At 42.9% G+C, this 13,509-nt stretch overlaps 1 protein-coding gene across 1 annotated transcript in view; it reads right to left on the bottom strand.

Annotated features, from left to right (window-relative positions):
• Nucleotides 1–13,509, bottom strand: part of ACAP3 (ArfGAP with coiled-coil, ankyrin repeat and PH domains 3) — a 325,607-nt gene that overhangs the window by 167,434 nt on the left and 144,664 nt on the right. The window contains exons 2-3 of the mRNA XM_082273559.1: nt 8,400–8,457; nt 622–741 (exon numbers count right to left, since the gene is read on the bottom strand). Of these exons, the coding sequence (XP_082129685.1) occupies nt 622–741; nt 8,400–8,457 (178 nt within the window). The remainder of the gene's footprint in view (nt 1–621; nt 742–8,399; nt 8,458–13,509) is intronic.

The following is a 13,509-nucleotide window of genomic DNA, read 5'->3' as shown; positions in this document are numbered from 1 at the left end:
AAGGAGCGACTTTTTAGCGTGACTTTAGTGCGACTTTGAAGAGACTTAAATGATAGGCGACTTTGTCTGTGGGGAATGCCTGGGTAATCTTTTTATTCTTCCTGGAAAGTCTCATCACAGTCACTTGAAAATAGATAAGGATCCGACTTAGAGGTGACTCCCATCAAAGTCTATGTACACAAGTCGGATAGAGGTCGCCTTGAAGTAGTACAGGAACCTTTTCTGATGTCGGAGCGACTTCATTAGTGCATATTAAGACGGTTCTCATTCATTTACATTTAATTTGTAATGACAAGCGACTTGGGGCAACTTGAGGTCGCACAAGTCGCATCCCAAGTTGGAGTAGTGTGAACCGGGTCGAAGGGACAACTTTGATGAAAGAAAGAAACCTTCAAGATATTCTATTATTCTACAGGATTTATATAGCGCCGACAGTTTGCGCAGGGCTTTAACACATAAGAGCAGACAGTATAGTTACAATACAATTCAATACAGGAAGAATCCGAAGACCCTGCTTGTTAGAGCTTACAATTTAGGAGATACGGGGAAAGGCAGTAAAAACACTTGTTATGCAATGGATTTCTTCCTAGGTGTTAAAAATACAACACTGCTGAAACTTACCGAGATCATCTCATCTTTCTTGCACTGTTGGGCCAAATCTCGGATGCCACTCACAAAGTGCTTGTTTGTAGTAAGGTAGGTTTTCCCGGCTTCTAACATCCCACTGCATAGTTTCACCAACTGGCAACAAAAAAGAAAAAAGGAGAGAAGGTAGTGGTTACCTGGCACAAGGAGAAGACTGTTGAGCTTCTTAAATATCAAAGCTATCAACGTGTCCTGTGCAACCCTTTACCTTAGATTTGTAGATGCATAGACTGCTATGGCTGAAGTCCAGATAGGCTGCCTCCTATATTACCTTCTGAAAATAGAGGTAGTTGAGGGATGGCAGCAAGATGATGTCAACACACATGCAGTGAGGATGGAAACAAAAATGCACTGACTAAGCCAGGTTGGCAGTGAACCACAATTGGGACTGGCTGCAAACCACTTAACTCTTTAATCTTTGAATCTCTCACTGGAGCAATTCAGACACTTTGTCACAATCCACAGATTCTGAACTGGTCACCAAACTGGCAACACCCAATATTATTACTACAAGTCGTGAAGGAGAAGTGCCAATCCCCTGAAACACATTGTCTGTATTAATTTCACCTTGTACAAATAAAGTTTGAGTGTATGACTCTTCACTCAAGGTGCCCCTAATTGTGCAAACATACAAACCTTCAGCCTGAGGAACAAGTATCCTGTTGGGTACTTCCAGAAGTTGAGTTGCCTTGGACCCTTGCAAGGCCCCACGGATCATCCATCAGGGAGCCCCAAATGGTAGCCCTGGTTACTGACCAAACAGGATCCTGAATCTGGACCAGTGCTGCCATACAACCAATAATTTTGTTTTATTCTGGAAAAATGGTCAATGCTCCCATTGAAAGGCAGGTTTTAAAGATGAAAAAAGCTCTTTATATTGATATCAATCTGCCGCAAAGTACACCTGCCATGAAAGAACTATGGGTTCTTCTGTTACTGAAAATGTTGACTGATTGGTTTTGTCTGGCCTCAATTTTTCTAAAGTTACCAGCCCGGAACAAGCATGCAGCAAATGAAAGTGAGATTATTCTTAAAGTCGTACTTGCTGTAAGTCAAAAGCTGTTATTTAGCATTGTTCTTGATTCATATAGTCAGCCGCCCATTGAATCCATCTTTGGCCTGCTACAATTGGCTGCTCTGGTGTGACAGCCAAGGTCCCATGCTTCCATATTTATCCTCCTTAGCCAGCTGCCTCTTCCAGATTCAGGCAGCTACCATGACCCAGTAGGTTAGCTCTGCTAACTGACTGCTCTGTGTCGCATCCCTGCAGGCTACTGGGATATGTGATGTCGACATCTCAGGAGGTTGTGAAAGCGGAATATACGATTCTCGCCTAGGCAAGAGTAGTGCCCAGGGGGGGAGGGGGGGGGAGTGGTCGTGGCCTAGGGGGTAAAGAAATAAAGTTTAAACGTTTTATCGTTATGGTGGTGGTGGTGGTGGGGTGGTGGTGGTGGTGGTGGTGGGGGGTATGCAGGGAGGAACACTAAGACACTAGAGTGAAGGTCTGGTTTAAACCGTACTGATGCCAAAGCTTAAACGTGACAGTAAAGCAACTAGTATTGTCAGCTGCAGCCTACATATTTCTCTCATGACAGGTTTGCTTCAAGGTACAAGAATCTCTTTCTGTAAAATCTGATGTTGTAAACTGAATTACCAAGTTGTTTTGTTCAGTTATTCCCTGCACAGACATGTGATGTATATAATCTACCTAACGCATAATGTTCACTGCTGGCTTAAAGCCAGGAAGTCTTTCTTCTCCGGTCTATAATTGTTTTGGGCATGATCACACAGCATGGTCTACAGTTCTCACTAGGGAACACCATACATTTCGGTCACAGTATACCACTGTTAAAAAAAAACAAAAAAACATATACCCACAAAGTATAACTACAACCACTGGAACCCCTCACCAGCTTCAAGTAGAGACGTTACAAGTTTTGTTCTTCTACATGGTTAGTCCCCCACGCCAGGTTGTCCTAGCTGGACCGTTTGCTCAGAGCCCATGAGGGCTTACCATGTAGTGCTGCTGCATTGTACTGTCAGTCCGCATAATGCAGTGGATACATTATATTACAATGCTGCTAATTTAAAAAAAAACAACAAACAAAAAAACCTTCCAATCTACATGAGAAAGAAAATGTGCCACCACTACTTGTTACTGGATTATTTAAAAAGAACTATGATTTTAAATTAAATCAAAACCGTGTTTAATGTTCACTCAAAGAACATAAAAAAAAAAAAACAGGCTGCAATACTTACTTTCAATACCAGCAGGATCTCACAAGGTGTCTTCTGGGTTGAATGACAATAGGTGAAAGACTTAGCACAGACCGTCAATGCAAAGTGTAAAAGTAGGAGCTCCACGAGTTAGTGCCAGTCAACAAAAAGTTTAATATTCTTGAGAAAAAAATCAGAAGATGAATCTAAACGTATTTCGGGGGTCTCAGAACTCCCTTCATCAGGGCCAAGAACCAAGATTTAGTGTATATGGAAAGACAGTTGGGGTAGCATTTTGACGATGTGCATATATAGTTTTCCTTTTTGTACACATATATATATATCTTTTTTGTTCTTGTTTACTTTCTAGGATATATATATATATATATATATATATATATATATATATATATAAAGTTCTTTAGATAGGTAATTGTATTATATAGCATCTTCTGGTTTATATGACTTTATAAAAAAATGTTATCTGTTTTTTTAGCCCTGAAGTACAGTGAGTTCTGAGCCCCCCAAAATGCGTTGACTTTGTCTCCTGATTTTTTCCCCAATTATCTACCAATTTCCTATTAACCAGAGAGCTGCTTTTCTAAACTAGAGACCAATTTTGACTTTTCTGCTTGGGTCCAACTCTCCTACATGTCTTTTGCAAGACCCAGTGCATGGATCATGGGCCTGCCCCCAAAGTATCCATGGGCCTGGCCCAAAAGTATCCATGGGCCTGGCCCAAAAGTATCCATGGGCCTGGCCCAAAAGTATCCATGGGCCTGGCCCAAAAGTATCCATGGGCCTGGCCCAAAAGTATCCATGGGCCTGGCCCCAAAGTATCCATGGGCCTGGCCCCAAAGTATCCATGGGCCTGCCCCCAAAGTATCCATGGGCCTGCCCCCAAAGTATCCATGGGCGCTTACACTCACTGTGTAACGGTGCAGAGTGTGGTGCTGATCTAATCATAGAAGAGCTGGTCTATACGCTGAGGATTATTCCCAGCCAGAGGAAGACAGAAGACAAAGATGTTCTCATTATTTGTACTGTAATGCTGGTAGGTCTACCAGCCTATATAGGGTTGGTATAATATTTGCTACCCTCTGGCACTCTCATTTCTGACCAGAAGTGTGCACTCACTCTAAATTGAGTGGGATCTGTGGCTGAATCCACCTCCAGTTTTACATTTTGAGCAATTGTTAACCCCTAGAAAAAAAAAAAAAAAAAAAAGATACCATGCACTAGAGGATGTAAACACGGCATGGGCCCAGTAGGAGCCTGGCCGAGCTAAGCAGTTTTTAACACTAATTCAGCACACAATTATATAAAATTACTTCACACCAATGATTTAAATTAAACTTACAGATCTCCTTTGTAATATATCCCTTACATACAAATAACTCATGTAGCATGAGAACAAACTGTGCTATCTAGCTATTAACTAAAAAAGTGCCCTGTACTAAGGTACAGGAAAAAAGAAGCTTTATGGGAAACAAAAATCAATACAGAGGGGAGTACTGAAAAATATAAAACTTTTATTGATGCAGCAAGATGCAGAATGACAAGATATCTGGCTTCAACCCTAAAAGATACTGGTGGTGTATAAAGAAGGTGAAACCGTCCAGACGAAGCTTCGCATCAGCATTGCGAAACGCGTTGATGTCATTGGCATCCGGACGCCACACCCACGATCCCCAGATGGGTGGCGAGCGACAGAGTGGAGCACCATGACCCTTGGTGGTCTTGGATAATTCATTGTCATCGGCACAGGAGTTCTACCTTCCACACCGGAGGATTCACTTGGAGCTATTGACCTACCTGGTCAGGGTATACCCACAGTATGGAGATGGATTGACAGACTGATGGGTGTCAGTACACATTGACCCAGGAAGGACATGAAGAGCCAGGAAAGCTATGTACTTTAGCACATACTCCGCTACGATCATGTACGTTGTTACAGGCTATATGCAAGGTCCTTCCTGCATTTAACACGGTCCGCAATATTTGGGAAAATATTACTGACACCTTGGCAGAGTGCCTTACTGGAATATGAAATATGACTATACTGATTTAGCCAATCATTGGTGACTTTCTCACAGCTTGGGAAGACTTTCTTCATATTCAATTGCAATGGGATTGAAAATATTCATAATTTATCTACCATTTCCCTCCATATGAATTCCCAGGTTTCCATGTTCACCTACCCAGGCTCTCTGTTTATTGGGGATTGACATACATTTCAGGACAGCATTGGGAATTTTCTATTCCAGCAAGTGGCCATTGTGCTTGTTCTCCTGGGATTGATATACATTACAGGACAGCATGTGGAATGACTCATCCCAGCCAGTATTTATTGAGCCATCCATGACCATCTAATATGTGTCAACAGAATCTCAGGGCCCTTCCATCCTCCCCCCCCCCCCTTTCCCTCCCTTTCCCTCTCCCTCCCTTTCCTCTGGACTTTCCATTTGTCTCCACCAGCTCGAGCTTCCAGAGGCTTACCAATGCAGGTATTCCATTTAACCACTTTTCTATTGCAGAAACGGCGTTGCCGCTGGAATCCCATCCGACTGCAAGAAGCACCTGGTGTCCAGACGTAGTGTCTATTCTATTTTATTGTATCTTGTTTTGTGTGTTTTTTATGTGCACGGTGTCATCTTCTACACCCCCAGTATCTTATAGGGTTGCAGCCAGATATCTTGTCATTCTGCACCTTGCTGCATCAATAAAAGTTTTATATTTTTTGGTACTCCCCTCTGTATTGATTTTTGTTTCTTATATAGCTTCTTTTTTCCTGTACCTTAGTACAGGGCACTTTTTTGGTTCATATGCTTTTAAGCTAGAGCAGTGGTTCTCAACTCTGGTCCTCGGGACCCACCAACAGGCCAGGTTTGCAAGATAACTAAATTACATCACAGGTGTTCTCATTTGCTGCTCAGTGATTGTGGTATTCTAGTCTGCATCCCCCAAGGTAATACTTAAAATCTGGCCTGTTAGTGGGTCCCGAGGACCGGAATTGAGAACCACTGAGCTAGAGAAACAAACACCACATTGGTGTAGACAGAGGGGTTATACTGTTATCCACTATGTTTTCATATTTTCCATCATCTAGCTATTAAGAATGAATATGCTTTAATTGGTGAAGAGGAGAAAAGTGACAAGTGACAGAGCTGCGTCTTACAGGGATAGCTCTGCAATGCTCACCAAGACAGGAATCAAGAGAAAATCCCCCTATAGCTGGCCATATCCTAGTAGATTTTCAAACAAACAGTCGTATGAAAATTCTCAGCACATTCAATGACTTGACGAATGTTGTTTGAAAGTATTTCAAAATTTAGTTTGCTTTTAATTTTGAAGCAAATGAGCTTTACCGCATGAAAACCACATAAACTGTTAGAAATTGGTTTGTTTGAGAAAACATTTTCTCCCTGGAACCTGAAAAGCTTACTCATCACTACAGTTGAAAATGAATGCTGATTTGACCCCATTATCAATTAGAAAGTCAAGCAACGCTCTTAAAACCAAAAAGTTTAAATTAACTTCTACTAGCTCAAAGAGTATCTTCACCCTAGAGGAAAAATGTAAAAGTCAGCAGCTACAAATACTGTAGCTGCTGACTTCAACTAAAAGGACACTTATCTGTCAAGGGATCCAGCGCCATCCTCACTCAGGCCGGTTCTTCACTGGTTTTGAGGGGTCCTCAGCACAAGCATGTTTACTGTGGGAAGCCAGCTGTGACTCCTTGTGGCTTCACAGTCGGCTAGTCAATGCGCACACATTGATTAGCCGGCTGTGCTTTGTGAATGGTCCTGCAGCCTTCTGGGACCTGTGACTTGTCCCAGAAGACTGTGGCCAAAAAGAGGGAGAGTGAACTTCCAGTTGAAGTATCAAACTTGGTACCTACTACCCAAAAAAAAAAAAAAAAGAATGAGCGCAATGTGATAGGGGAGGGGGTAGAAGGATATAAAGCAGAACTTTCCCTTTAGGGTGAAGTTCCGCTGGCAGTACAGACAGTTCGGCTTCATGTACATATAGCCTATTATGAACGCCGGCTGCAGGAAAACGTAAAACGGCACAATTTTGCTGGGTTTTCGGCCGGCAGTCAAAAACGTTCCTATTCTGAACACGATTTTTCTGTGTTCAGGAGAGCGATGTTGAGGGAGGTGGAACCACCCCTAACCACAGCAGCTTCTAAACGATCCTAAAAGCCTATGTGTACACGGGCACATAGGCTTTAATGGAGAGGAGTTTAGGAGTTTTGGCAAAAAAAAAATGCCAAAAGCTCCTAAACTCAAATTTAGGAGCTGTAGAGTACATGGAGCCGTATGGTGGCCACACACTATACGAAAAATGGGCCGAAATTCGGTCATTTGGACAGTTCGGTCATTTTTCAGCCAGTTAATGGGTACAAATCGGTAATCAGTTGTGACGTTTTTGAGCCAAAAAAACAAGTTTGGAGATTTTCTGCTGAATGAACGATAAATTGAAAGCTAAATGTGTTTCTTGTCCAAATTGTTTGAACTAGGTATATGTGAAAAAACAAAGAAACTGATTTATTTATGTCCATTGAATGATTTATCGCTCATTACATGATGGAAGGATCGTCTGCTCTCACAGCTGTGTGTTCGTTTTTTGAAAATGAGTTTGATTGATTTTTTGTATAGTGTATGACCAGCATTAGAGTAGGGAGAAAGGTAGGACGTCTGTCAGGTTTTTATTGCTCTTTGTGTCTCCACTTGAGAGATTATCCCTCAATTCCTGTCTTAGAGAACATTCTAATTGCAAATAGTGAGAAAAAATCCTCAACAGAGGCATCCTATAAGCATGCCCCCAACTGAATGGCTCGGATGCTTCTTCCTCTCCCAGTCTGCTGTACAAGGACTGCAAGATACCAAATCATATCCAAGTACCAACATGGAATACATTCAAGTTCTGTTCTAATATATTAGGGCTGCATTCATGAACACAGAGTTCCAATAAAGTGCGTCTTTTTTATCTGCCATGAGCCTTAAAACAATGCCATGCTTTATATTTAGACCAGAATTCTTCTTTTTTTTTATATATTTCTCCCATACAGGAATTTTGTTTTCTGTATAAGCTCTAACAGCCTCATGGCTTTTATTTAAACGTCTGTCTGTCAGATCCAGTAAATGTGGGTGTCTCGAGTGCAGACGTGGGAACGGTTTCCTTCTCATCTGGTGTCCAGACGGGTAGCAGGTCGCTCCAGATCTGTAATACGTGGAGATATGGCTGTGTGGGGATGCATACAACCCGAGAATGCTCCCTCAGCACAAATGTCTGACATGCTCTACAGCTCTGTGGAAAACACTTTCAGGAATGTTTCCAGCTCAATGGCTGCAGATGTTGTGTCCCGGCTGTCTGTCAGTGGTAACAGTGTGTCTACATTAAGGATGAAGAGCACAGTGATGAGGTCACCTACTCCTATGCTGGGAGATTGGAGATGGAGGCTATAAGGGCAGTCAGGCTGCGTGTGACAATAGTGACCTTGAAGTGCTCAGCACACACAATGAATTCCTCACCTTGTCAAGTTTGGCTTCGATTTCCACCACATCTGTTTCCACCTCATCTATCGCTGCCCTGTAGGAAAAAAAAAAAGATAAAAAAGAACAGTTAATACGTTTGGTCAATTGTTAAACACATTTTTTTTTAACAAACACTCTTTACAATTCCATCACTGACATTGTTAGCACTACCTAGGGCTCTAACAGCTTAAAGTGGACCTCTGCTGTAAAGGCTTACTTATGGCGCTTTTCCACTGCATGGAACCGAACGGTTCAGCTGGCTTTTGTGCTTTTCCACTGCTGGTACCGCATGGTATGGTGTAGGAACGGTTCGGTACGGTACGGTATGGCGGGGCTTTTCCACTGCATGTAACCGAACGGTACGGCTCTCAAAAACAGTACCACCTCGACTGTGGTTCCAAGAGGTACCATACCCGGTACCCTATCCCACAATCCTTTGCATGCAGTCACTACTAGCCACTGATTGGTCAGAGAATCCCACCCACCCCGTTGTTATCACACCCACTTAACTTTAGTACTACTTTAGTGGAAAAGCAAACCATACCGTACCGTACCGAACCGTTCCAACACCGTACCATGCGCTACCAGAAGTGGAAAAGCAAACCGGGCCAAGCAGGGCCGAGTAGAGCCGAGCCGGTACTTAAAGTGGAAAAGTGCCATAATTCAGGCTGTTATGTATACCGAAATGCTTATAAAAGAGCAGAAAACATTTCGCTAGCTAGTAGTAGTAAGCCACATTCAACTGGACTTCTTCTCTAGTTTTGAAAACATTTTGTAGCTTATTCAAGTCAGCTGACCTAAAGGCTAGGTTTATTTTTCAGCTATTTCCCCAATATGTCTTTATATGCTGCAAGCTAAATTTAAATAAATTGTGTTTATTTTTCAAGTAGGCCTGCTCAAAGGTAGTTTGTATAAAAAATACCTAATTTTCTGAGAGCCCTCTCTGTAGAATTACAGAAGGGTCTTGAGTTCTCACAGTTACTTTATAAACAACAGCAGAACCCCATTGTTGTTTGAACAGATTGGTGGAAAATAAAGTCTGGCTTTAAAAACACAATGGTTCCAACATAAATCATATTTTATAGTGACATCACAATACCTAATTTCACCAACAGGCGGTGCTACAAGTGAATTATGAAAATCACAGTTCAAATGAGGAGAAGCAGCTGTGTGAGGAGCAGAACTCTCTGAGCCACAGACAAACAGATAATGTCCTGTTTTTCAGGAAATCCCCTATAGTTATACTTCATTATCAGCAAAGTCCAATCAAAGCAAAGTCCAATCCAGCTAGTGCTTCCCACTGAGCTATCTTCACTTTCCTTGAAGACTAGTACACTAGACCAGTGGTGGTCAGCTTTCTTTATATGGGGGCCCTTAATTCCGGCTCGTGAAACCAACAAAAGGTTGCACATACTACTGAAACAGAATTGCAACATATGGTCAGACAGTACAGAAATGCGACAATAGAGGGTCAGAGAAGTACATGTTAGGTGAGAGAGTCAGAGTACGGACATGCTACAAGGGATGGTCAGAGACTGCAGACATGCATTGGAAATGGTCATAGCACAGGAATGCTACAATAGCTGGTAAGAGACTGTACACATGCATTAGGAGATCGTCAGGGATCACGAGCATGCTACAAGCAGGGCAACCTTTAGAAATTTTGGGGCCCCTTACACTGCTTTAGGCCTGGGCCCCCTGGGCCTGACCACCAAGTTACATCCTCCTCCTCCTCTGCCTGGGCCTGTGAATGCATTTGATTAAATGCAAGGACACCAGGGGGTCCTAGCAACCAATCAATTTGACAGCGGCGGCCAGGGGGAGGCTGGGAGCCAGTGCAATGGGTGGCACCAGTGAGAGTAGGGACTAGTTGCCAATGTAGGGGAGGAAAGGAAAAAAGGGGAGGTGTCAACTTGGAGCCTGGGCATCCCTCAGGACGCCTGGGCCCCCTACATCTGTATGGGCTGCACCCCCTGATGGCAGCCCTGGCTACAAGGGATGGTCAAAGAATGCAGACATGTAATACAAGATGGTAAGAGACTATGGGCATTCAACATGAGATGGTCAGAGACTATGGGCAGGTTACAAGAGATGTTCATAAATTTCAGACCTGCAAGAAGATGGTCAGAAACAACAGGGATGGGCCATGAGATGGTCAGACTGTGGGCATATACTACAAGAGATGGTCAGGGACTTCAAGGATGCTACATAAAATGGTAAGAGAGTGAAGACATCCTGTAGGAGTTCTTGGAGACGAGGGACAGGTTTCATGGGAATGCTAGAGATCACTGATATTACAGCATAAAAAGAGAAAAAGGATGGACAAAACAGAATAAATTAAGATAATGTGAAATAAATAAACCAACTATTTAACTACAACAAACCAGTTTGAAGAATATTTTCCTCACTGGTCCGAGCAAGTGCTCAGCTAAAGAAAGCTGCTGTCTACAGGGGCTCCAAGGGATGCAAAATAAGTGCCAAAGGGCTGCAGGTTGGGCATCAGGAGACTAGTCTGCTGGACCACTGAAAGCCATTATTCACATTTGCCTGTAGGTTAGTCTCTGGAATATACTAGTGCTCATGTAGACTGATAAAGTTTAACCAAGAGCATAAATGATGTGTAAATTGGACCTTTGCTGGCTTTTGGGCCTAAAGCAATAGGCTTAAAGGAAAATGTAATTTTTAGTTAAAAACTTGCCCCCCCTGCCTGCTTATCTCCATTAAATATTCGAACCCCTACAAATGCCCTTATTTACCTCTTCCTGGCCTTCTCCGTTTTCAAAATCTCTAGCCTGTGCATACTGCCCACAGACTTTAATAGGGCTGCACTCAAAGCATTTCTTTTTTATTGGTATTTCAGATTTAAAGTCATACAACTTAACAAAACCAAAACAAGAGGTCACAATAAATGGCACAGTCGCCCCGCGCAGGGGTCGTGAAAAGCAACAAAATATAACTCCAGGTTCTAGGCGACCACAATGAGACTATGGAAAACATCTTCTTGTATATGTCACGGATGCTAATATAAGGAGGGAGTGTCCCCAGTAACACCCCTATCTCTATGGTAACCACCAAAAAAAAAAAAAAACTCCAAAAAGAAAATATATGCATTATGGTTTATCTAAAATAGAGGCTGTGGTAGAGTCAGCCAGCCATTTGGACCACACTTTATCATATTTCTTTGGACAGCCCCTATTAATATAGGTGTCTTTACAAAAAGGCAGATTAACATTGATCAAATGTTTCCAAAAGGCTAGGGAGGGAGGAGTAGCCTTTTCCCATGACATAGTTATGGCTTTGCGGGCATAGAAAAGAAGTTAACTAATGGCACTTTTCCACTGCAAGTACCGGCTCGGCTCTACTCGGCCCTGCTTGGCCCGGTTTGCTTTTCCACTGCTGGTACCGCATGGTACGGTGTTGGAACGGTTCGGTACGGTTTGGTATGGTTTGCTTTTCCATTAAAGTAGTACTAAAGTTAAGTGGGTGGGATAACAACGGGGTGGGTGGGATTCTCTGACCAATCAATGGCTAGTAGTGACTGCATGCAAAGGATTGTGGGATATGGTACCGGGTATGGTACCTCTTGGAACCACAATCGAGTAAGTACTGTTTTTGAGAGCCGTACCGTTCGGTTCCATGCAATGGAAAAGCGCCGCCGTACCGAACCGTTCCTACACTATACCATGCGGTACCAGCAGTGGAAAAGCACAAAAGCGAGCCGAACCGTTCGGTTCCATGCAGTGGAAAAGCGCCATAAGCATAGTCCTCCCTGCCAACATGGGGACCAATTCCTCCACCAACCCCAATAGACAAAGACTTATAGAAGGCTTCACTCATAGCATCTAGTTCTGGTCCAGGGGGCCTGGGCCATGTAAAGACAGCAGGAGGCTCCAGCCATCATGGAGAGCTAAGCAAAATGTATGCTCCAGGTTTAATTAAGTGACACAGGGTATTTTATCAAGGTTTATTTAGAATCAAACTTTGAAGTAAATCTTTCCTAAGAGAACTATAGGGGCAGCCATGGTAACTCATAGTAATAGCAAGAGGCAGGGTTGCCAGCTATCAGTAAATTCACGGACAGTTTGTAAAGTGACCGTAATGAACATTCTCGGACAGATGTAAAAATCACTGATTTCACAAACTCTCCGTGAATTTACGGACAGTTGGAAACCCCAGCAAGAGGGTCAGCATGACAGCCAGGCAATAATCTTTTTCTGAAGGAGGTCAGCAATGGTAGCCTCCATTTTTGTCTGAGCAAAATCTTTCTTTAATCACGTATGCCTATAAGACATCCACTTACATAAAACGCACGTGCCAGAAGTGTGGTAACAGATATTTCAACACACTTCATCCCTAACCATGCCCGCTTTACATGTTTAATTCACCATTAATAAACTCTCCGCCCTCAGAATGGCTCCTCACAGTAAATCTCCCCCACTGAGGGACAAAGAGACGAGAGACAGACTCGTTTGGTTGCTGGTTCTAGAAAAGCTCGCCTGCTCAGCAGTCCAAAAGCTTGATCACGCCAAGCGTTTGACTCTCATCCTGCTGAATCAGACAAAGGACCGACTCCCCTGGCTTTGTAATGACAACAAAGACACACTTTGAAAGCAGAAATAACTCAATACAGGAGAATAGTGGGAGCATGCGTCTCTGTTGGCGGTGGCCTATCATTAAGTGCATTAATCACAGGAAAGCAAATTAGCTCAAAAAGGTGGCATCCCATTTGAAGTTGCCAGCTATTTCCGAATGTTCCGGACTGTGCATGGTTTCTTTAGTCAGGAATAATCTCAAAAGTTAACTTCTTAATCGTAGGTTAGGTGCTAATTCAATGTTTTATACTGTAAGATGCATTAGTGCCTTCCCATTGCAGTGCATTAATGCACATGTGTTAACACCTGGTATGGCACGCATTTATTTGCATTGCATTAAAGGCAGCCCATTCATTATAAATAGGCTGCCCAAGCACAATAGATGAGAAAATGTACACCATTCTTTTTGTTGAGCTCTAATACATTAGGGGGCCATTAACAATTAATGTCACCGCAACGCGCCGCACATAGAGAAAGTGTGCTGCAAGAAAGCATGAGTGTAAATGCGCCCTGTA

The sequence above is a fragment of the Pelophylax lessonae genome, assembly GCF_965119305.1.
Source record: "Pelophylax lessonae genome assembly, chromosome: 12".
Taxonomy (NCBI): domain Eukaryota; kingdom Metazoa; phylum Chordata; class Amphibia; order Anura; family Ranidae; genus Pelophylax; species Pelophylax lessonae.
The sequence above is the reverse complement of the archived record's forward strand: the minus strand, read 5'-3'. Positions and strand labels throughout refer to the sequence as shown.